At 38.7% G+C, this 24,239-nt stretch overlaps 1 protein-coding gene across 3 annotated transcripts in view; it reads left to right on the forward strand.

Moving 5' to 3' along the window:
* The window catches only part of ADGRA3 (adhesion G protein-coupled receptor A3), a 133,994-nt gene that overhangs the window by 63,207 nt on the left and 46,548 nt on the right, over positions 1-24,239 (forward strand). For all 3 annotated transcript variants that reach the window (XM_058722965.1, XM_058722963.1, XM_058722964.1), the window contains 4 exons: positions 2,078-2,291; positions 7,491-7,655; positions 10,083-10,284; positions 11,216-11,371. In XM_058722965.1, the coding sequence (XP_058578948.1) occupies positions 2,078-2,291; positions 7,491-7,655; positions 10,083-10,284; positions 11,216-11,371 (737 nt within the window). The remainder of the gene's footprint in view (positions 1-2,077; positions 2,292-7,490; positions 7,656-10,082; positions 10,285-11,215; positions 11,372-24,239) is intronic.

Raw genomic sequence — 24,239 nt, forward strand, 5'->3', positions numbered from 1 at the left:
CAGGTCGTGATCTCATGGTTCGGGAGTTCAAGCCCCACAACGAGCTGTGTGCTAATAGTGTGGAGACTGGAGCTTCCTTTGGATTCTGTGTCTCCCTCTCTCTCTGCCCTTCCCCTGCTTGTGCTCTGTCTCTCAAAAAGAAATAAACACTAAAAAAATTAAAAACAAACAAACCCAAAAAAGTCCATGCTTGCATTCCCAAAGGTAGCTGTTGTCAACGATAACTCAGTATATTTTCTTCATCCTTTTCCTGTGTTTTGACCAAAACCTCATCATACTCTAATAATATTTTGTAACTTTTTAAAACTGGAGATGATGTAAACCCATTTCCTCATCATATAAAAGAGATGCATACCAGTACATGATACAGATGTAGCTGTAACTTGACCACTTCCTTATTACTGTGTATTTAGTTTGTTAATAATTTCCAAGGATTCATTTCTTTGTATGCCTGTTCGCATATGTGCTGTTACTCTTTAGGATAGACCACAGCTTGGACACCTGGTGGCTCAGTTGGTTAAGCATCTGACTTTAGCTCGGGTCATGATCTCGTGGTTCGTGGTTTGAGCCCCACATTGGGCTCCATGCTGTGTGGAGCCTGCTTGGGATTCTCTCTCTCCATCTCTCTCTGCCCTCCCCTCGTTGTGTTCTCTCCTCTCTCTCTTTCTTTCTCTCAAAATAAATAAATAAACTTAAAAAAATAAAAAAAATAAAAATAAAAGAGAGGATAGAGTACATACAGTTAAAAGTAGTAGACAGTGGACTAAGTATTCTAAAGGCCTTTAATGAGCCCATGGTATTTGTGTATAGTTTTGCACATATATTTAGAATTCCTCCCTGTTATTTTTCTGACTGGAAGGAAATCTATCAGCTTTTATTTTTTAATTAATCTTTTTTTTTTTTTTTTTTGAAGTTTATTTATTTTGAGAGAGAGAGAGTGCACATGAGCAGCAAAGGGGCAGGGAGAGAGAGAGTCCCAAGCAGGCTCCATGCTGATAATGTAGAGCCTGACATGGGGCTTGAACTCACAAACCATGAGGTCATGACCTGAACTAGAACCAAGAGTTGGACGCTGAACCACCTGAGCCACCCAGGCACCCCATATCAGCTTGTTAAAATGATGATGATATGTGGGATCTTAAAAGATTTTTCCTTCCCTTTTTCTTTAAATGTTCTAAGTTTTCTCAGTGAGTATTCATCACTTATGTAAGCAGAAAGCAGTGGAAATGCTGTCTTCTAAATGTATTCTAAAATTGTATGTCTATCAGTATTTACTTATCACCAGCTCCATTCTCCAGATTTAAGTATTATTTTACAATTTGTTTTCTTAGTAATTGCTTAGATACCACAAAACAGGAACAACTTTAAATGTCAGAACTGATTATGAAATGGTTTCATTTTAATTTTACTAATTTTGTTTTCATTTAGGAGCCACTTATCTCCGTAGGAGCCTTGTTGGTGCTAGCATGAAAATGCTGGTCACTGGGGAAAATTTGTTTTTTCATTTAAAACATTTTAATTAGAATTTCTATCGCTTTGGGGGTACCTGGGTGGCTTAGTTGGTGAAGCATCCAACTTCAAATCAGGTTGGGATCTCACAGCTCGTGAATTGGAGCTGGAGCCCTGTGTTAGGCTCTGTGCTGACAAGCTCAGAGCCTAGAGCTTGCTTTGGATTCTGTGTCTCCCTCTCTCTTTACCCCTCTCCCGCTATGCGCACACTTGCGCGCGCTCTCTCTCTCTTTCTTTAACATAAATAAACGTTAAAAATAAATTAAAAAAAAATTTTGTTTTCATAATAGAGTTTTTTCTTTCTGTGTATATTTATTTTTGAGAAAGAGAGAGAGACACACACGGAATCTGAAGCAGGCTCCAGGCTCTGAGCTGTCAGCACATTGCCCGATACGGGGCTCAAACTCATGAACCGTGAGATCATGAATGACCGGAGCCAAAGTTGGAAGGTTAACTGGCTGCGTCACCCCAGCGGCCCCCCCCAAAAAAGAGTTTCAATAGCTTTTAACTCTGGAGAGTGAATATAGTATGGTATCTGTTTCCTGAGTCTTTGTTTTATGGTCTGTAGATCCACCCCTTGAATTACCATCTTTCTACATGACTCCTTCTCATCGTCAAGTTGTGTTTGAAGGAGACAGCCTTCCCTTCCAGTGTATGGCTTCATATATTGATCAGGACATGCAAGTGTTGTGGTATCAGGATGGACGCATAGTTGAAACTGATGAATCTCAAGGTATCTTTGTGGAAAAGAACATGATTCACAACTGCTCGTTGATTGCCAGGTAAACTTTTTTAGATGAGGAATCGTCTCTGTGGATTTTCTGTATTTCAGAATTGAAGTGTTAGATTTTGAACTAATATTTTATCTTCTTGCACTTAAAAATACAAACATTTGGTTTTCCTTTTCCTGATTGTTACTCATTTCCGGAAATTAAATAGCTACCTTTGTCATCCAGTTGTGGAGCAGAAAAGTATAGGAAGAAAGGGGGAAACACTGTTAAAAAGTTGGAGACTGTTTTTGTTAAAAGTTTTAGGAGGAAAAATGTAAACTTTTTGTGCCAAACTTAATTTCTAACCATTTACTGCTGCTAAACTCAGATTTTCACATTTAGCAATCACCTAATTTTCACTGTAGGTTAATGCTACAGTTTAAGATACTGTATTTCCTTTCTCTACTCCATCAGTATAAAAGATTTTAACACCTGTCCTGTTAACCCAATGACTGGTATGATCACCAAAATCATTGATTTGAGTGAGTGTTATAAAGTATAAAAAAACAGAGTGAAAATATATGATATTATCACTATATATTTTATTTTGGTAAAATCTTAACCTGTAGGCATTGAATTTTCTTTTTTCTTCTCTCTTGTGTCTCTCTTTTTTTCCTTCCTACCAATTTCGTTCCTTTTTTTTTTTTTTTTTTTTTAGAGAGAGTGTGTGTGCACAGGTGTGAGTGGGGGAGAGGCAGAGTGAGAGTGAGAGAGAATTTTAGCAGGTTCCACGCCCAATGCAGAGTGTATCGTGGGGCTCAGTCTCACAACTGTGAGAGATCATGACCTGAGCCGAAATCAAGAGTCAGATGCTTAAGCAACTGAGCCACCCTTCTTACTATTTATTCTTCCTACTTCTATCTATTTAAGAATAGGTCTGTAGTTTCCAAACTCTTTTAGAGCAACTTAGGGTAATATCATTGCAGATTCAAAGAGGTGCCATTAAAAAAAATTATCAAGAAAATAAAGGCATTCTGACTTGAGAATCCTGTCTGAGAATTTCGGGGATAGAATATTCTATTTTACAATTTTTGTTTCCCTCCTGAGATTTCCTGTCTGTTTATTAGAAGCATATTTTTCTTTGTGTCTTCTAACATATTTATAATAGATGCTTTTAAATTCTTGCCTGCTATTTCCAATATCTAGGTTATCTTGGAATCATCACCACTGTCTTCTTTGCTTTTGAATATGTTTTATATTTTATTATTTAAAAAATGTTGAGGTGCCTGGGTGGCTCAGTTGGTTAAGCATCTGACTTTGGCTTGGGTCATGATCTCATGGTTTGTGGGTTCAAGCCCTTGTTGGGTTGGCATGGGGAACCTGCTTGGGATTCTCTCTCTCCCTCTTGCTCTCTGCCCCTCCCCCACTTGCACCATCTCTCTCAAGATAAATAAATAAGAAAAAAATATTGTTCATGTGTCTAGTAATGTTGGATTCTATCCTGGACAGTGTGAATGATTCACTATAGAGAAGCTGGCAAAGTACAGCCTATGGTCCACACCTGGCCTGATGGGCCTGTGGGCTAAGAATATTTTTAACGTTTGTGAATAGTTACATAAGGACCAATATAATATTTTCAATGTTGCTTCTTGGCCAGCAAAACCTGAAATAATTACTGTCTGGCCTTTGAAGAAAAAGTTTACAAATCCCTGACTCTGGGTTCTCTTCCATTTGCTTGAAGTCAGCTGGTTTTTGTTCCCTCAGGCATTTAGTTTGGCTAAACTCAAACTCCTATTTCTGTCTTTTCTGTGCTGGGCAGCATCTGAAGTCTGGTTGGTGCCCACTCTGTCAGGGGCCAGTTAGAGATCCTGGTAGATGTTCTATGCAGAAGTTTGGGCTTCCCGCCAGGTTCCTGTCTACCTCTGTCCTCTGATTTTTCAACAAGTAAGACTGTGAATTTCTATGTGAGTGGGGCCTGTCCTTGGGCAAAAGCCATTGAAAACACTTTCCTGGTCTTACTCCCCAGTGCTGATCCCTTCTTCCAGGTGTCAGCTTCTCTCCGGTTTCTGCTTGCCTTGGATCACTGACTGTGTGTTGAGATAGGCATCATGTTGTAGTTTGTCCAGAGTGTATAATTGTTAACTGCAAGGAGGGTAGTTTCATAGGAGCTGCCCTGCTCTTTCCAGAATCAGAGGTGGTTTTTTTTTTTTTTTTTTTTTTAATCAGGGAGTGAGATTGTTAGAAACAGTTTGTTAGGTCCCAGTGAGAAGACTCTAATTGTTACCTCACTTGTGTTGTGATAATTTCACAAGCATTGTATATATGTTAAAACTCATGGAGTTATGTGCTTTAAGCAGTTTATTATATGAATAGACAATAATTGAGATATGATATAGCAACAATAATATATTAAAATATATAGAACCTTTTTTTAAATAAAAAGGCTCTCAATCATTTAGTACTCTTTACATTTTGCAATTATAAAGTAACTAGATTAACTTTATACATTTATTTCTGCAGGTCATACTTTAAATTCTTTGTGAGCAGGACCAAAAATTAATTCTAAGGTCAGCATCCTTGCCTAATAGTTTTTTGGGGAGGGACACTTGACTAATGTGAAAATCTTTCATATGAACTCCTTTACCCAAAATTTGCCTCTGAATAGTAAAGAAGTTGTAGGAAAAGGAAATGATGGTTATCAATTTGGTTAACCTGAGATACTTGTTTGTTCTTCAGTGGTTTTTCTCATGTTATCCATTCTCCCTTGGTAAGAATCAGAATTTGCACTTTTCCTCAAAGATAAAATTGAAGCTGCTTCTTCCTCCTTAAATCTCCAAATATGCTGCCTTGAGGATTCCCGAAAAGTTTATTCTGATAATTGGTTTAAAGCATTGAAGGTGTTGCTAAAGGTTATCTTTAAAAGCATGTTGGCAGAATGTGTTAGGACCTTCGCTCCCAGCGGGTGTGCTGAAGTGCCCTGGGACATCACAGTGAGTTTACAGAGGTGCTGTGGGGTGTTGTAAGTTTTTCTTTTTTTTAAACTTTATTTATCTGTGTTTGAGAGAGAGTCGGGGAGGGGCAGAGAGAGAGGGAGACAGAGAATCCCAAGCAGGCTCCATGCTGTCAGCACAGAGCCCAACATGGGGCTCAGACTCACGAACCGTGAGATCATGTTCTGAGCGAAACCCAGAGTCAGTTTCTTAACCGACTGAGCCACCCAGGCGCCCCTGTTTTAAGGTTTTGAAGAAGTGTGGGGATACTTGACATTTGTTGGACCAACTTGAGGCAGTTACAGTATCATTCGATCATGCTGGATTCCTTTCTCTGGCGCCATACTTTAAGGGTACCGAGCTTTGGGTGATTAATATGGTGCAAAGCAGGTACTGTGTGAAAGTCATTGTGGAACGTGAAATAAGGGTATCGTTTGATCTGTATCTGACATTTGGTTAATTTTGGAGTGCTCAAAAGACAGACGCAACCCATCAGGAAGTAATTGTGGTCATTGAAGAATGAAATATTTACCTCGGATTGTTGTGCATTATTTTTTCAAATGGCTCTTAAGATATTAGGACATTGATACACAATTCTGGGATTTAATTTAGTAATTGGACCATTGTAGGTATTTCTTTTGGGCTTGGGGCTCTGCGTAACATTTTCTTGTCAGTGAAGGTGTTGTGAACCAAGAAAGTTTGGGGACCTCTGGATTAGAGAGTGATTGGTTATTTTAGAATTTGGTTATTTAAATTTAAGGTAAGGTACTTTTCGTGGACTTTATTTGGAGTATATTTAGTACTTTTAGTACTTTATTTGGAATATATTTATTACAGTGTGTTGGTTTGTTCACTGACTTAATTAACAAAGATGATAAACATTTTCTTTGATTCAGAGTAACAGTGCCTCAAAGTCTTTATTAGAACATATGATGTTGTATAGCCATTAATGATTTAGGAGACTGGAAAAACGTGTATTAACTTCAAGACATAATTTTGTCAGTTAATTAAAATGATACATCCTTTATGTCTAATTATCTCTTAATTTTCTATTTACATAAAAGCATAGCATAGTGGGTCATATGGTGGGGAGAAAGGCTAATTGAAGGTTATGACATTTGCTCTTTAATTAATAGGTTTTATAGTAGAGAATTATGATTTCATCTTGAAAATTGAATTTACTGACAGCTATTTAGAAATATAGCTGTTTTATAAATTGAAGTATACCTTTACATGGAAAACTCCTTTTGTGAAACCATTAGTTGGTAATTTATTAAATCTTTGTAGAGACTTAATGAATTCTTCCCACAAAGTATTTTACCTTAAATATTTTCTTAATTGTTCACTTCATAATATTAATCTCCTTCCTTCATGCTTGACTATTTTCCTTCAAATCAGTGGAAAGGTACTTGTAACCTGGAAACGTTTCCATTAGTTTTGCTGAAGAATGTGCCGCCATGTTTCTGCCTTTGCACTTAGGCTGTTGCCCTGCCTGGCTGCATCCTGGTTTCCTCTTTCTGGTGGAAGAAGTGTCAGGCATGATGTCCCATCTCACTGTCACTTTGTTCGTAGCTTTTTTTTTTTTAATGTTTGTTTGAGAGAAAGAGAACGAGGAGGGGCAGAGAGAGAGAGAGAGAGAGAGAGAGAGAGAGAATCCTAAACAGGCTCCGTGCTGTCAGCACTCTCTCTCACTACTGTGAGATCATGACCTGAGCTGAGGTCGAGTTGGTTGCTTACCTGACTGAGCCACCCAGGCACCCTGTTCATACTTCTGGTACAGCTCTAACCCTAGTGTTTTCAGGAGCTTTTTATCTGTTCATCTTGACTTGCTGTTGAAGTACTTAAATGGAGGGATCATTTATATATATATTTTACATATGTACATATATATGTACATATATACGTATATATGTATGTCTATATATATACATAAATATTTAACATTTATCCTAGCATGGTGAGAGGGGCATGTGAGGGAGAGAGAGGGAGAGAGGGAGACAGAGGATCTGAAGCAGGCTGTGTGCTGACAGCAGAGAGCCCGACGGCGGGGCTTGAACTCAAAAACCACGAGATCGTGACCTGAGCCAAAGTCGGGTGCTTAACCAGTTGAGCTACCCAGGCACCCCTGGAGGGATCATTTTAAATTTGTTTTTAATCTGGCAAGTGCTTTGCCCACAGTGTGTATTCAGACATATTTGCTAAGTGAATGATAGAAGCCTGATTGTCTCCCTTTTTTGGTCTAACCATATTTTCTCTCTTTTTAAAATCTTTCTTCATGCAGTGCCCTCACCATTTCTAACATTCAGGCTGGATCGACTGGAAATTGGGGCTGTCATGTCCAGACCAAACGCGGGAACAATACGAGAACCGTCGATATTGTGGTATTAGAAAGCTCTGCACAGTACTGTCCTCCCGAGAGGGTGGTAAACAATAAAGGTGATTTCAGGTCAGTGACATGGAAAGTGCTGGAAAAGTGATTTGCCCACATCTGTTTTTATTCCTAAAGGTGCATCATGGTCTCCTGTTCTGAAGAAGAAAATTTGAGAAATACATGCATGTTCATATACATAATCCTTACGTATCTTAGGACTACCCTTTAGAACAGTGATTCCAGACTCATTTATGAAGATTAAGAAAAAATGTGCCTGCATTTTATCTCAGATATGTGGATTTAACAGCCTCTGCAGGCAGAGTATTTCATGTTTAATAGTTTGTTGTAAAAGTTAAGGACCACTACTTTAGGGAAACGTTTTGGAAATTCTACTAAAACTGTGAAATCCAGACAGGCTAATGGTATGTCCTGTTTTTTTTCAGGGGCTCTTTTATGGATGAACTTTGCTTCATATTGCTAAGTTACTTTTACCTATTGGCAGTTTAGTAGACATGAGAATTAGGAGAAACCCACGTCCCTTTTTCCTCCCCAATTTGGTTTTTCTGACAATTAAGCCAGAAGGACACTGGGGAATGAAAGCTTTTCAGATGGCCTGAAACTTTGGGAGCCACTGGTGGTGGACTCTGTGTTGAGATAAGCAGAAGAAGTTAAATATTACAGTTTTTTTTAAATACAAAATTTAGAATTTGTGGGAGGTAACAACTTTTACCTTAGACTCTCCTTAACTTTTCAAGGTTTTTAAAAAGCATCTTTATATTATTTATTTAATGTTCTTTATGTTCAGGAATTTAATAATGACTTTATAGTTGATGTAAATGTAGGGAAATATGTCTGCTCTTGAAAGCAGTGTAAATAGTGTGTTGAAAACCCAGTTTGCACGGTCTTTGATTGGTGCTCCTTTTGCCCAACTTTTAAGGGTAAGAAAACCCTTGGATATTAGTCTTTTAAACCCAAGGTGAAGAAGCAATGCAACATCTTTAGCTCAGCTGCTTCTTCATGGCTTTTTTAAAAAACTGTCTTTTTGTCCTTTAAAAAAAATCTCTCTGACCTGAGTATATGGAAATTAGCATTTTATTATTGCCAAGAGCTAAGTCCTTTATGTAGATTAACTGTTCACAGATAATATTTACACTGTATACTTTAAAGCAAAATAGACAACATTTGGGAATTTTGTTCTATTCTGCATTTTTTATTACGTGCTCATGATGTGTTTTCTATTTATGGTGGATTTTCTCTTCCTACTCATAATTGGAATATTTTACAAATTTAAAAATAGGAGAATCTAATTGGAGTATTTTACAGATTTAAAAATAGAAGAATCTAATTATTTAACTGATTAACGAATTAGCTTTCGACACTCCTTAGTATATTACACGATTGGACTTTCACTGCATTAATAAGATTTAGTTTAGTGTTGCTTAGTCTGTTTATGCAGATTTCGGTGATGAATTATATTTCGGCATGACTGATGCTGTAATTTATCAGTTCCTGTGTTACAGGTCAGCTGTAACTTTTATTAAATATATTCACTTCAGTCCCACTTTTGGAGAAATGGAGCTCAAATGACAAAGATTTCTCCCAGCTGTTAGTGGCAATCCATGCCAGTTGCATAGGGAGCAGTTTCTCCCAGATAAATTCATTCGTGTGTCGTGTTGGAGGTCTGCTGGGCGACCCCCAAGTGCAGAAGTTTGCTAGGAGGACTCGCGTGGACTCAGCTTGTCATTGCGGTCACAGCTAAGATGCACTATAGTGATGGAGTAAGACACATAGCAGGATAACCAGGGGATGGACCTAGCTGCATTCTGGAGAGATCCACGTGCAGGCTTCTTCCTGCTCTTTCCCTCCCATGAAGATCACACACAGCATGCTCCTCCTTCAGCCATGAAAAGGCAGCAGCCTCTATGCAGCCCGTGGGAGACTCAGCACGCCGAGTTCTTATTGCTGGCCGTGTAGACACCCTCTGCCTGGCATGTACCAAAATTTCAGACTCCCAGGAAGAAAGCAAGTTTCAGCATAATCCCTGCGGTGTGTCCCAACAGCCTGGGCACAGTGAACAGCCCTCCAGTTCACTGTTTGTGGGAATACTGCAAGTCCCAAATACTCCCAAGTCCCCAGTTGTCCCAGCAGGCCTTTCTAAGGAGAGCCATCCTGGCCCTGCTGTGGTGACTCTTGTCTGCACATCTGCTGACTCTGTGCCGTAGGTGGGATTTTCTTTTTTAAGACGGTTTTCCTGTGTGTTTATAGCAATATTTAGAATATTTTAAGGAAGTATGCTATGGTATTAAAATATATGTGGCTGATGGTTTAAAACAGTTCAGTTCATGCTAACCTTTTTTGTAAAGTCTTTGTTCCGAGAGGAATTTGTTTCTTCTTGATTTTTCTCTCTGATTATCCGTGACCTGTTGTCATCCTTGATTTTCTCCCCCTATTACTTGTGTTCCACGTGAGTGTTTTCATACAGTTTTGTCTTCGTCTCTCTAGATGGCCCAGAACATTGGCAGGCATCACTGCGTACCTTCAGTGTACTCGGAACATCCATGGCAGTGGGATCTACCCTGGAAACCCGCAGGATGAGAGAAAGGCTTGGCGCAGATGTGATAGAGGCGGCTTCTGGGCGGATGATGATTATTCTCGCTGCCAGTATGCAAATGATGTCACTAGAGTTCTTTATATGTTTAATCAGGTAACTAGAAAGTCTTCACGTTGACTGAGGTGGTTAATTTATTTTCGTTGAAATGCCAGGTGTGTGTTTGTGTGTGTTTTAAATACGAGTAAAGCACAAGGATTTGGTGTTTCCATTCAGTTGCTCTGTCTTGGGGATTAGGCTTTGTCACCTCAACCGGTATTCAAGGCCCTCTGTGGTGTCGATTTTCCTTTCCAGTCACTGCCTGACTCAGTGCCTTTGTTTGAATATCTTTATCATCTATATTCACTAGACCGAATTCCCAGCCATCCTTCAAATCCATCTGGGAAGCCACCTGTTGGGTTCCTTTTATAATCTCTTTGTCACGAGTGATCCCTTGTCACACTTGTACTCATATGTCTTTTCTTGTATTCTCTCCTGTGCATCCTTTTAAACCTGACCACGTTGTGAGCAGCGGGAACATGGCCTCCCTGTGACGCATTTTCTTAGGCTCCTTGGTAGCTGTTATGTCCTTGGTGTAATGGTTGGTGCTGAGTTGTGTTTAAGTCAATAAATAAGCAAATGTAAAACATTACCGGCAGAGCATGGCAGTATAGATACATGTTCAGTAAGTGCTTCATACTCTCGTGCATTGGGGCTCCAGGGGAGTTATTGATCCCTCCCGGTTGGAATACTCAGGAAAGGCTTTACTAAGCAATTGGAATCGAGTATGTGTAGAATTTGGATAAGCAGAAAAGAAGAGATGGTGTTGGGTGTTTACCAGCCGGTGTTTTCATGTATTACTATGTTTCATTTAAAGTTAAAAAAAAAAAATTTGCCTTTAGGTTGGTTACCATTATAATGCCAGTTTTCTCTGCTTTGAAAAAGCATTTTAAGAAGGTCCTGGTGATAAATGATAAAGACTTTGAATTCATTGCCATGTTTTGAATGCAAAGATAAAACGCCAGATTTTTTGCCTTTTTAAATACAGATGCCTCTCAATCTTACTAATGCTGTGGCCACAGCCCGACAGTTACTGGCTTACACTGTGGAAGCTGCCAATTTTTCTGACAAGATGGATGTTATATTTGTGGCTGAGATGATAGAAAAGTTTGGAAGATTTACCAAAGAGGAGAAGTCCAAAGAGGTATTTTTCTGGTCCACATTTGTAGCATATAGCATGTCAATGAATAGTCATGTGATAGAGTTGAATCTGTAGTTTGTATTTATTTAAAAAAATTCTTTTAAACTCTTTTATTTAGTTTTGAGAGACAGAGAGAGACAGAGCATGAATGGGGGAAGAGCAGAGAGAAAGGGAGACACAGAACCCGAAGCAGGCTTCAGGCTCCGAGCTCTCAGCTCAGAACCTGACACGGGGCTCGAACTCAAGAACGGTGAGATCGTGACCTGAGCTGAAGTCAGACGCTTAACCGACTGAGGCACCCAGGCGCCCCTGAATCTGTAGTTTTTAAATAAAAGTTTACTTATTTTGAGAGAGAGAAAGAGAGAGCAAGCAGGGGAGGGGCAGAGAGAGGGAGAGAGAGAATCCCAAGCAGGCTCCATACTGTCAGTGTGGATCCCGATGCGGGGCTCAAACCCACAAACTGAGATGATGACCCTGAGCCGAAACCAAGAGTTGGACACTTAACCAGCTGAACCACCCAGGCGCCCCTGAATCTGTATTTCTAAAGCATCTTTATGTTTGCTCTATTTTAATTAAGTATACCTTTTAATTTCCAAAGAATTGAGAAATGTATGCTGCATTTACTATAGTAATCTGTTAGAACAGAGGTGAACAATCCGTTCTTGGGAATTAAGGTATCGTGATAGAGCAGAGCCAGCCTGTGAGAGAGCAACTTCCTGCCTCCACATTGTGGGTTGGCTAGAACTATTCCCAGGCATTCTGGGATTTCTCCTGTCTACACAGGCATGTGTTTATCCTTCTCTTTCTCTTCCCCCACCACCCAGTTTTATTGAGAGACAATAGACACTCATCAGTATATAAGTTTAAGGTGTACACCATGATGCTTTAACTTACATACATTGCAAAATGACCATCACGATAGGTTAGGCTAACATCCATCTTCCCATATAGATACAATAGAAAGAAAAGAAAGAGAAAAAGAAAAAAGAAGAAAACAAATTTCTTCACGTGATGGGAACTGTTGGGATTTACTCTAATAACTTTCCTATATACCATGCGACACTGTTAGCTGTTTTCATTTGTGCGCTACATCCTTGGTACTTATAACTGGAAATTTATACCTTCTGACCACCTTCCTCCAGTTCTGCCCCCTGCCCTCCCAACCCTCTGCCTCTGGTAACCACAGGTTTGTTCTTTTTTCTGTGAGGTTTCTTTTTGTCCACATGTAAATGAAATCAGGCAGTATTTGTCTTTCTCGGATTTATTTCACTTAGCATAATGGCTTCAAGATCCCTCCATGTTGGAATAAATGATAGGATTTCCTCAGTTTTTAAATGGCTGAATATGATTCCTTTGTGTATATATATATATCACAACTTCTTTATCCTTTCATCCTCAATGGATCATAGGTTGTGTTATTATAAATAATGCTGCTATGGACGTGGGGGTGTAGAGCCATCTTCGAGCTAGGGTTTTAGTTTCCTTTGGATATATTTCTGGAAGTGGAATTTTGGGATCATGTGGTAGTTCTGTTTTTAAATTTTTTAGGGTCCTCCATATTGTTTTGCATAGTGACTGTACAAATTTACATTCCTACCAAGTGCACAAAGGTTCCCCTTCTCCATATTTTTGCCAGTGTTTTCTTGCCTTTTTGGTGGTAGCCATTCTAACAAGTCTGAAGTGGTACCTCATTATGCTTTTAATTTGCATTTCCCTGATGACTAGTGATGTTAAAGACCTTTTCATGTACCTCTTGGCCTTTCATATATCTTCTTTGGAGATATGTCTGTTAGGTCCTTTGCTTGAGTTATAGAAGTTCTTTATATATTTTGCATATTAACCCCTTACCAGATAAATGGTTTGCACATATTTTTTCCCATTCTGTGAGCAACTAGGTTGTCTTTTCACTTTGTGGATGGTTTCTATTGCTATGCAGAAGCCTTTTAGTTTGATGCAGTCCCATTTGTTTATTTTTGATTTTGTTGTTTGTGCTTTAGATGTCATATCCAAAAATCGTTACTAAGACCTATGTCAAGGAGCTTTATTTCTGTCTTCTTGGAGTTTCATGGTTTCAGGTTTTCATTTAAGTCTTTAATCCGTTTTCACTTAATTTTTGTGAGGAATGTGAGATAGGGGTTCAGTTTCTTTCTTTTCCATTTTAATATCCAGTTATCACAACACCATGCATTGTGAAGAGACTGTCTTTTCTTCATTGAGTATTGGGCTCCCTTGTCAAATATTAGTCGACTGTATAAGCTGGGCTCTTGTTTCTGTTCTATTGGTCTGTTTGTATTTATGCCAATACCATACTGTTTTTGATGACTATAGCTTTTATAGTATAGCTTGAGATCTGCAAGTATGATGCCTCCTTCTTTGTTTTTCCTCAATATTCTCTTGGCTATTCAGGGTCGTTTGTGTTTCCATGTAAATTTTAGGAGTATTTTTTTCTACTTCTGTAAAAATTGCCATTGGAATCTTGATAGGGATGGCATTGAATCTATAGATATCTTTTGGTAGTGTTGACATTTTAACAATATTCTTATAGTCCATGCACATGGGATACCTTTCCATCTATTTGTATTTTCTTTGACTTCTTTCATCGGTGTCTTGTAGTTTTCAAGGTAGAGAACTTTCACTTCATTAAATATATTCCTAAGTATTTTATTGTTTTTGAAGTTATCGTAAATGGAAATGATTTCTTTAAAAAATTTTTTTTAATTAAAACATTTTTTAAGTTTATGTATTTATTTTGAGAGAGGGAGAGAGAGAGAGACAGACAGACAGTGAACAGGGGAGGGGCAGAAAGAGAGAATCCCAAGCAGGTTCTGTGCTGTCAGCCCAGAGCCCGATGACAGGCTCAAACTTACAAATTGTGAGATCATGACCTGAGCTGAAACTAAAAGTTGGACACTCAACTGACTGAGCCATCCAGGTGCCCTGGGATTGATTTCTTTATTTCATTTTTATAAAATTCATTGTTAGTGTGTAGAAATACTACTGAGTTTTAATGTTAATTTTGTGTCCTGCAACTTTACTGAATTCCCTGATAAATCTAACAGTTTTTTTTTGTTGTTGAGTCTTTAGGATTTTCTGTATATAAAATTATGTCCTCTGTAAATAGAGACAGTTTACTTCTTTGTTTCCAATTGTGATACCTTTTAATTTTTTTCTAGCTTGGTTTCTGTAGGTAGGACTTCTTGTACTATATTGAATAAGTGTGGTAAAAGTGGGTCCTTTTGTCTTATTTATAATCTTAGAGGAAAATCTTTGAATCTTTCACTATTGAGTATGAGGTTAGCTGTGGGCATGTCATCTATAGCCTTTATTATGTTGAGATACATTCCTTCTATGCCTAATTTGTTGGGAGTTTTTATCATGAATAGATGTTGAATTTTGTCCAATGCTTTTTCTGCATCTATTGAGATGATCGTATGGTTTGTTTTTATTCCATTCATTTGATATATCATATTGATTGATTTATATATGTTGAACCATCCTTGCATCCCAGAGATCAGAGATAAATCCCACTTGATAATGGTGGGATCTTTTTAATGTACTGCTGTATTTGACTTACTAGCATTTTATTGAGAAGTTTTGCATCTACATTTATCAAGGATATTGGTGTGTAGTTTTCTTTTCTAGGAGTGTCATTTTCTGGTTTGGTATCAGGATCATGCTGACTTTGTAAAATGAGTTTAAGAAGAAGAGGGAACTCTTCAGTATTTTGGAAGAGTTTGCATGTGATTGGTTTTAATTCTTCAAATATTTGGTAAAATTCACCAGTGAGACCATCTCATCCTGGGCTTTTTTTCATTGGAATACACACACACACACACACACACACACACACACACACACACATATATATACACCCACATACGTATACTTATGTATATATATACACACACATATATGTATACTTATACGTGTATACACACACACACACAAATATATATATATATATATATATATATATATATATATATATATATATTTTTATTTTTAAACATTTATTCATTTTTGAGAGAGACAGTGTGAGTGAGGGAGGGGCAGAGAGAGAAGGGAGACACAGGATCTGAAGCAGGCTTTAGGCTCTGAGCTGTCAGCACAGAGCCTGATGTGGAGCTTGAACCCATGAACTGTGAGATCATGACCTGAGCCAAAGTTGGACACTTAACTAACTGAGCCACCCAGGTGCCCTGGAATATTTTAGATTACTGATTGATTCTTCCTACTAGTAATTGGTCCATTCACATTTTCTATTTTTATCTGATTTAGTCTTGGTAAGTTTTATGTTTCTAAGAATTTTTTCATCTAGGTTGTCTAGTTTGTTGGCGTATAGTTTTTCATTGTTTTCTCCAGATCCTTTGAATTTCTGTGGTATCGGTTGTAATGTCTCCTTTTTCGTTTATAATTTTGATGATTTGAGTTTTCTTTTTTTCTTGGTTGGTGTAAGGGTTTATCAGTTTTGATTTCTTTTCAAAGAACTGACTCTGTTTTGGTTAATTTTTCTATTGTTTTTTTGTTCTCTATTTCATTTATTTCTTCTTTAATCGTCATTATATACATTTTTTCTTCTGCCGCCATTGAGCTCACTTTGCTCTTCTTTTTCTAGATCCAGAAGGTATAGAATTAGGCTATTTGGGATTTTTCTTGTTCTTAATGTAGTTGCTTATTGCCCTTAACTTTGCTTTTAGAACTGCTTTTGCTGCATCTCCCAAGTTCTGCTATGTCTGTTGTGTTTCCATTTTCCTTTGTCTCAGGAATGTTTTTTTTTGTTTGTTTGTTTGTTTTGCTGCATCTCCCAAGTTCTGGTATGTTTGTTGTGTTTTCATTTTCGTTTGTCTCAAGAATCTTTTTTTTTTTTTTTTTAAGATTTTATTTTTAAATAATCTCTATACCACATGTGGGACTCGAACTTAGAACCCTGAGATCAAGAGTCACATGCTCTACCGACTGAGCCAGCCAGCCAGGTGCCCCTCAAAAACTGTTTTTAAATTTCCTTTAATTTCTTCTTTGATCTACTGATTATTGAGTAGAGTGTTGATTTCCATATGTTCATGAATTTTACTGTTTCGCTCTTGCTACTGATTTTTGATTTCATGCCATTGTATCAGAAAAGATACTTGGTCTGATCTCAGTCTTCCTGAATTTGTTAAGACTTGTTTTGTGGCCTGATATAAGGTCCATTCTAGAAATTGTTCTGTGTGTACTTGAGAGAAATGTGTGTTCTTCTGTTGTTGGGTAGAATGTTCTGTATATGTCTGTTAGGCCCATTTAATCTCTAATGTTGTTCACATATACTGTTTCCTTTTGATTCTCTGTCTGGGTGATCTGTCCATTGTTGAGAGTCAAGTATCAAAGTCTGCAAGTACTATTGTTTTACTGTTTGTCTCCTTTTCTGTTAGTTTCTGCTTTCTATATTTAGGTGTTCCAATGTTGGGTGAATGAGTATTTACAGTTGTTAGATCTTGTTATATTGACCACTTTATCATTTTATAATGATCTCTGTGCCCTTTTACCACTTTTAAAGTCTGTTTTGTTTTTGGTTACCATTTGCTTAAAATGTCTTTTTCCATCCTTTTCTCTCAGCGTAGGTTTGTCTTTAAGGCTAAAGTAAGTCAGCATATTGTTGGATCTTTTTTTTTTTCTTTAATCTACTGAGGCATTTTCTTTCTTTTAATTGGACAATTTAATCTTGAAAAAAATTTTTTTTTCATGTTTATTTCTGAGAGACAGAAAGAGACAGAGCATGAGTGGGATAGAGGCAGAGAGAAAGGGAGACAGAGTCCAAAGCAGGCTCCAGGCTCTAGGCTCTGAGCTGTCAGCACAGAGCCCGAGGCGCACGCAGGGCTTGATCCCACGAACCGCGGGATCGTGACCTGAGAAGAAGTCTGATGCTTAACCGACTGAGCCACCCAGGCGCCCTGGACAATTTAATCTTCTTAACATTTAAAGTAATTATTGATAGGTAAGGACTTACTATTGTCATTTTGTTAATTGTTTCTTGGTTGTTTTGTAGATTCCTTATTCCATGATTCTTATCTTGCTGTCCTTTTTGTTGTTTTGATATCTCTTCGTATCAGTGTATACTGTTTTGGCTTCTTTGTTGTATTTTTTGGTGTAATTAGTATAAGATTTTTCTGACTGGTTGCTATGAGGGTCACATAAAATATCTTAAACTTATCACACTCTATTTTAAACTGACGGCAACTTCAGTAGAGTTTGTAAACTTTGCAGTTTTACTTCTCCTCTCCCTCACGTTTTAGGTTACTTCTGTTACTATTTATACAGTACAAAAAAATACATAGGGATGCCTGTCTGCCTCGGTTACTAGAGCATGCGATTCTTGACCTTGGGGTCGTGAGTTGAAGTCCCATGTATGGCATAGGGTGTACTGTAAAACAATTTTTTTTAATGTAAATTATAACAGATTGTTGTCATTATGGTTGTTTTAAGTATATTCTTTTAACTTTTAAACTAGTTTTAAGTAACTTATGCCCCACTATTACCATATTGCAGAATAGAAAATGCCCATATATTTGCTGTTACCAGTAAGATTTACACTACCTTTTTAAAAAAAAAAAAATAAAAATGTTTATTTGAGAGAGAGTTAGGGAGAAGCAGAGAAAGAGAGGGGAGAGAGAATCCCAAGCAGACTCTGCACTGTGAGTGCAGAGCCCAATGCTGGCTCCATCTTTTGAACCGTGAAATCATGACCTGAGCCAAAATCAAAAGTTAGATGCTTTACTCACTGAACCACCCAGGTGCCCCAGCCATTATTGCTTTAAGTATACTTTCTCTAACTTTCTCTTTCTTTTCTCCTTTTGGAATTCCTAAAATGTGAATATTGTTTTGCTTTTGTTTTGTTGTTTTTTTTTCCCCATTGTGTCCCATAATTCCTGTAGGCTTTTTTCACTCTGTTTCAGAACATTTTTGCTCCTCTGACTCTGGAATTTCCAGTGTCCTATTCTCTCTAGTTGTTGATTCTTTTTTCTGCATGGCTGAAGCGACCTTTGAAGCTCTGTTGAATTCTTTTTTTTTTTTTTTTTTTTTAATTTTTTTTTTTCAACGTTTTTTAATTTATTTTTGGGACAGAGAGAGACAGAGCATGAACGGGGGAGGGGCAGAGAGAGAGGGAGACACAGAATCGGAAACAGGCTCCAGGCTCCGAGCCATCAGCCCAGAGCCTGACGCGGGGCTCGAACTCACGGACCGCGAGATCGTGACCTGGCTGAAGTCGGACGCTTAACCGACTGCGCCACCCAGGCGCCCCTCTGTTGAATTCTTTAGTCATTATATTTTTCAACTCTCGGATTTCAGTTTGTTTGTTTTTTGATGGTTGCTGTTTTCTTGTCAGACTTCTTATTTTATTCATGTATTGTTTCCCAAGTTTTATTTAGTGGTGTCTCTCTTTTCTTGTAGCTCACTGAATTTCCTTAAGAGGAGTATTTTAAATTCTTTGTCTGACAGTTCTTGGATCCTCCATTATTGGAACTCGATGAGTTTCCTTTGGTGGTGTCATATTTACGTGACTTTTTGTGATCCTTGATTCCTTATTTGAGTAATGGGGCTTCTCCTCTAGACTTACCAGTTTTGTTTTTTCACTGGTTAGCTCTGTTTGGGTTTCTGGGTGTGTCTGCTGGTAATGGCCTTGGGCAAGTGGGACCTGCTATTATCATCTTCTTTTGGGCCAGGCGGCTCTTAGAGCTCTGAGAATGGGTACAGGGACTTGTGCTCCTGGCTTGGTTGCCTACCCTGCTGAGGCTTTGTGGTTGCGCGAATTCTCCGGTCAGACTTACTAGATATGGTCTGGACTGGATACCATATTCCGGGGTAGGTGGGGCCATGGGTTAGCTTCCCTCCAGGGAGAGCCATCCTTATTGTGAGTTTTAGTCACCGCGATCTTGTTATATTGCTTAATTTCTTTCGTAATATCCTGGAATAGGAGACTATTTTTTGGAACTTTTTTGAAATTCCTAATGATTGTAATATGCAAGTTAGGAAAATTTGGTGACTTTGAAAATGAGCACATTTTGGGGTACCTGGGTGGCTCAGTTGGTTAAGTGTCCAGCTTAGGCTCAGGTCATGATCCCATGGTTTGTGAGTTCAAGCCCTGTGTTGGGCTCTGTGATGACGGCTCAGAACCTGGAGCCTGATTCAGATTCTGTGCTTCCCTCTCTCCCTGCTCCTCCCCTGCTCATGCTCTGTCTCTCAAAAATAAATAACCATTAACAAAATATTAAAAAAGAAAAGAAAAGAAAACAGGTATATTTTAATAGGGCCATGTTCTTAAAACTATGCTTGTCAACATGATATCCTTTATGTGAAAACATTGACAACCACCATTTTCAGAATGAATGAGCAGAAAATAATGTTTCAAGTAAGTTTTTAGATGCAGATTAATGTATTCTTAAACGTTAAGTTTCAAGCTACTTGAGAACTAGTGGCTCTTATTTGATAGAGTCAGTTACACAAAAAGGTTCTGCTCTGTCAGCACACTGTCAGCTTGGAGCCCGATGGGGTGTTTGGACTCATGAACTGTGAGATCTTGACCTGAGCCAAAATCAAGAAACATGCTTAACCAACCGAGCCACCCAGGCACCCCTCATGTTTACTTTCTAGTAGTGTTGCCCTGTGTGGTTTTCCAAAGTACACAGCACACAGCTGTGTAGAAACACTGGACTGAACAAAGTCTAATGTATTTCTTGATGTAGGACCTCCCAGATTCATTAATAATGTTCAAAGGTAAATACTGTCCCTAGTTCTTCTACATCATTTAAACCAAGGAACTTTTTTTTCCCCCTTTTTGGTACACTGCTTATTAATATCTTGCATTTTGGTGATAAGTTTTGTAACTTGGAACTACAGCCCCAGTACCCTACGTGCTTTATTTGATAGGATGTAGTTACTAAAGGAAGAAAAACAGTTACATGTATTTAAATGAGACTCAGATCAAGGGACCATTTGATAATGAGGTAACATTTTAGTGTTGCTCTCTGAACTTCAGACCACAGTTTTCTTAAGAGCTGTCTTGCTACTTGATGGTCTCTCTGGGCCACAGCCTACTTCCGGTGGTAAATTTTCCCAGTGGTGGGAGAAGCTGTCTGGATTCTGGCTCTGTGGTAGTGCTGCTTTCCATTTTGATGATAATCACAGGTTGGCTGCTACATGATGAGAAATCATTCATGGAAGTGGGAATGGTTTGAGTCCCGGGAATAAATGGCATATCTTCTGGAATGTGGACATTGAGAAATATTTTGCCAATATATAATGCCTGTTTATTCCCTCACTGCCCTGTTTGTTCCCACGCTGCCTGTTTATTCCCACACTGCCTGTTTATTCCCACGTTGCCTGTTTATTCCCACGCTGCCTGTTTATTCCCTCACTGCCCTGTTTGTTCCCACGCTGCCTGTTTATTCCCACACTGCCTGTTTATTCCCACGTTGCCTGTTTATTCCCACGCTGCCTGTTTATTCCCTCACTGCCCTGTTTGTTCCCACGTTGCCTGTTTATTCCCACGCTGCCTGTTTATTCCCTCACTGCCCTGTTTGTTCCCACGTTGCCTGTTTATTCCCACGCTGCCTGTTTATTCCCTCACTGCCCTGTTTGTTCCCACGCTGCCTGTTTATTCCCACGCTGCCCTGTTTATTCCCACGTTGCCTGTTTATTCCCACCCTGCCTGTTTATTCCCATGCTGCCTGTTTATTCCCTCACTGCCCTGTTTGTTCCCACGCTGCCTGTTTATTCCCGTGCTGCCCTGTTTATTCACATCCTGTCCTTGTTTGGCCTGAAGGAGCTTTGTGCGCATCTCAACTCGTGAGGAGTCACATGGTGCCCAGAGGTGTGCGTTCCCCCACTGCGTGCGGTGAACGTCTCCACTTTGGTGTGCTGTCAGGTAGATGCATCTTGTTGAGGACAGGAAGTGCATAGGGTTTCATGAGTTACTTATTAACCTGAGGCCCTTTCTTTATTTTTGAAATGGGATGATATTTGCCCTCTTTAACTTGCAGTGTTTGTGTGCACAAGTGAGAAAATAGAGGCGAAACTGTTTTGCAGAATCATTGAAAGCTATGTTATACTTTCATAAAGTTAGGAAATTTAACATTCTTATCTCCGAAGCTGAGAAGTAGGTTCTTTAAAAAAAAAAAAAAAAAATCACCAGAATGCTTTAATTACTTAACTGTCACTTTCACTGGTGACATTAGCGGTAAAGTGTGAATTAACTTTGGAAACAAATGATGGCAAGTTATTAAGTATAAATAGGAGAAACAGAAGAAAAATATTTAGGATTGAATAATTGAGGTATAAATGTACTATCATCACCTGTGGTCGTGACAGGCATCCTATCAGATTCTCTGGAAAGTTAAAGTATAGGCCATAGCTGTCACCATTTATTAGAACAGTAAAAAGAAATCATGATGTTTAAGGGCTTCGTTTTATGTTAATTACCATGAAATTATTCTAAGGTATCCTGAAATGCATATGGCTTAGTTGGACAAATAATTAAATTGATTTTTTGCATTATATCCAAAAAGTTACTCTGTTATGAATAATTCATAAGGGAAATATTGTGAGGCAATTGCTTTTTAACCTATGATTGAGTCTAGGCAGCTCAGGCTGGTGCTCTGTGATCTTAAGGTGGGTGCTGAAAGCTTTCCAGCCGTCAGATCCAAATGGTGTCTTTAGTGGACTCTTTTTTGTTTTAATATTTGTTTTATTTTTGAGAAACAGAGCACATAAGGGGCAGAGAGAGGGAGACTCAGGATCCCAAGCGGCCTCTGTGCTATGAGCACAGAGCCTGATGTGGGCCTGGAACTCACGAACTGTGAAATCATGACCTGAAATGAAGTTGGATGCTTAACTGACTGAGTCACCCAGGCGCCCTTTTGGTGGGGTTTTTTTTTAAAACAGCTTAAGGAAGGGGCGCCTGGGTGGCTCAGTAGGTTAAGCGTCCGACTTCGGCTCAGGTCACGATCTCGCGGTACGTGAGTTCGAGCCCCGCGTCAGGCTCTGGGCTGATGGCTCAGAGCCTGGAGCCTGTTTCCGATTCTGTGTCTCCCTCTCTCTCTGCCCCTCCCCCGTTCATGCTCTGTCTCTCTCTGTCTCAAAAATAAATAAACGTTAAAAAAAAAAAATTTAAAACAGCTTAAGGTTGTCTGTCAGGCAATTTAAGTGTCTGTTCCATATTTACACTAGTGATGTCTCTTATGAAAACATATGTGCATTTCAGAAGAGGAGAATGTATAAAGATCAGATTTGGTTATGCATAATAGTCCTTTTACTGCTCTGGTTTTAAATTGTAATTAATTATATATTTAAAATTATATATATGTATGTATGTATATATATCTAAAATTTTTAATTTTTTAGTGTGCTCTAGTTTAAAGAAATTTTTCTAATGTTTATTTATTTTTGAAGGAAAGAGAGACAGAGCATGGGTGGGGGAGGGGCAGAGAGAGAGGGAGACACAGAATCTGAAGCGGGCTCCAGGCTCTGAGCTGTCAGCACTGAGCCTGATGTGGGACTTGAACTCACAAACCATGAGATCATGACCTGAGCTGAAGTTGGTCGCTTAACGGACTGAGCCACCCAAGGCGCCCCAGTGAGCTAGTTTTAAATGTCTGAGCGAGGCATGCACCCTAATGCTAGTTTACCACAAAGTTCATTTGGCACATTTTTATGGCCAGATCTTTAAAAATGTAAAGTTCTTTCACTTCCTTATCTTAAAATATAATCACTTATGTATTAACCATTTTGTTTTGTTTTCAGTATTACTAATGTTTTTTCCTTGATTTTTGTCGGACTTTACTGTTAAGCTTTTCAGAGATGGCTACCCTGGCTTTGTTACATTGTTTCTGAAACTTGAGTGTATATCTCAATCCCCCGAAGGTTTGTGAAATAGAGCGGTGGCCCTGCCCCCTCAGTTTCTGATTCAGTCTGTCAATGAGGAGGTCTGAAAATTTGCATTTCTACACTGTGCCCAGTCACCTATCTTTGGCACAAGCTTTGAGAAGCACTATAGTATCTTCCTTTTCTACCCCTGTCTTGCTTTAAAAAAAAAAAAAAAAAGTATACTTTAGTCTTAACTTCCTAAAAACTTTTCAGAAACTTTTTTTATTGGAAAATTCTAAAAGTGTAGGAGAGAGAATGTTATCATTAATACCTTTCACCGGGCTTCAGCATTTTTCAGTATTGACCAGTTTTGTTTCATCTATCTACTTCTTTTGTCCCCATTCCCCCACTCTTTCTTTTCCTTTATCTTTTTCTTCTTTCTTTCTTGTTTTCCTTCTTCAGTGCTGGAACATTGAATAGCAAATTCTAGATGTCCTACTTCATCCATAATTTTCCTGAAATAAAAGGAACTTTAAAATAGAACTATGAGGGGCTCCTGGGTGGCTTATTGGTTAAACGCTCGGCTGTTGATTTTGGCTCAGGTCATGCTCTCACAGTTCATAAGATTGAGCCGGGAGTTGGGCTCCATGTGGACAGTGTGGAGCCTGCTTGGGATTCTCTCTCCCTCTCTCTCTCTGCCCCCCCTCCACCTGCACTCATATGCACGGCCTCTCCCTTTCTCTCTCTCTGTGTCTGTCTCTGTCTCTGTCTTTGTCTCTGTCTCTCAAAATAAATAAACGTTACAAAAGATAAAATAGAACTGTGATACTGTTATGTGTTACCCAAATGAGCTCTGAGACCTTAACACCATCAAATATCTAGTCCTTGTTCAATTTTCCCTAATTATGGTTTTTAAAAATGTGCATCATGTGTGTGGTTACCTTAAGGAATTCGTTCACTTAATTTTGCAGTTGGTTATGTGGGATTTTCTAGACATAGGTCACCAGTGAATACAGTTGGTTTATCTGTTCCTATT

Source organism: Neofelis nebulosa, chromosome 3 (assembly GCF_028018385.1).
Source record: "Neofelis nebulosa isolate mNeoNeb1 chromosome 3, mNeoNeb1.pri, whole genome shotgun sequence".
In the NCBI taxonomy this organism is placed as follows: domain Eukaryota; kingdom Metazoa; phylum Chordata; class Mammalia; order Carnivora; family Felidae; genus Neofelis; species Neofelis nebulosa.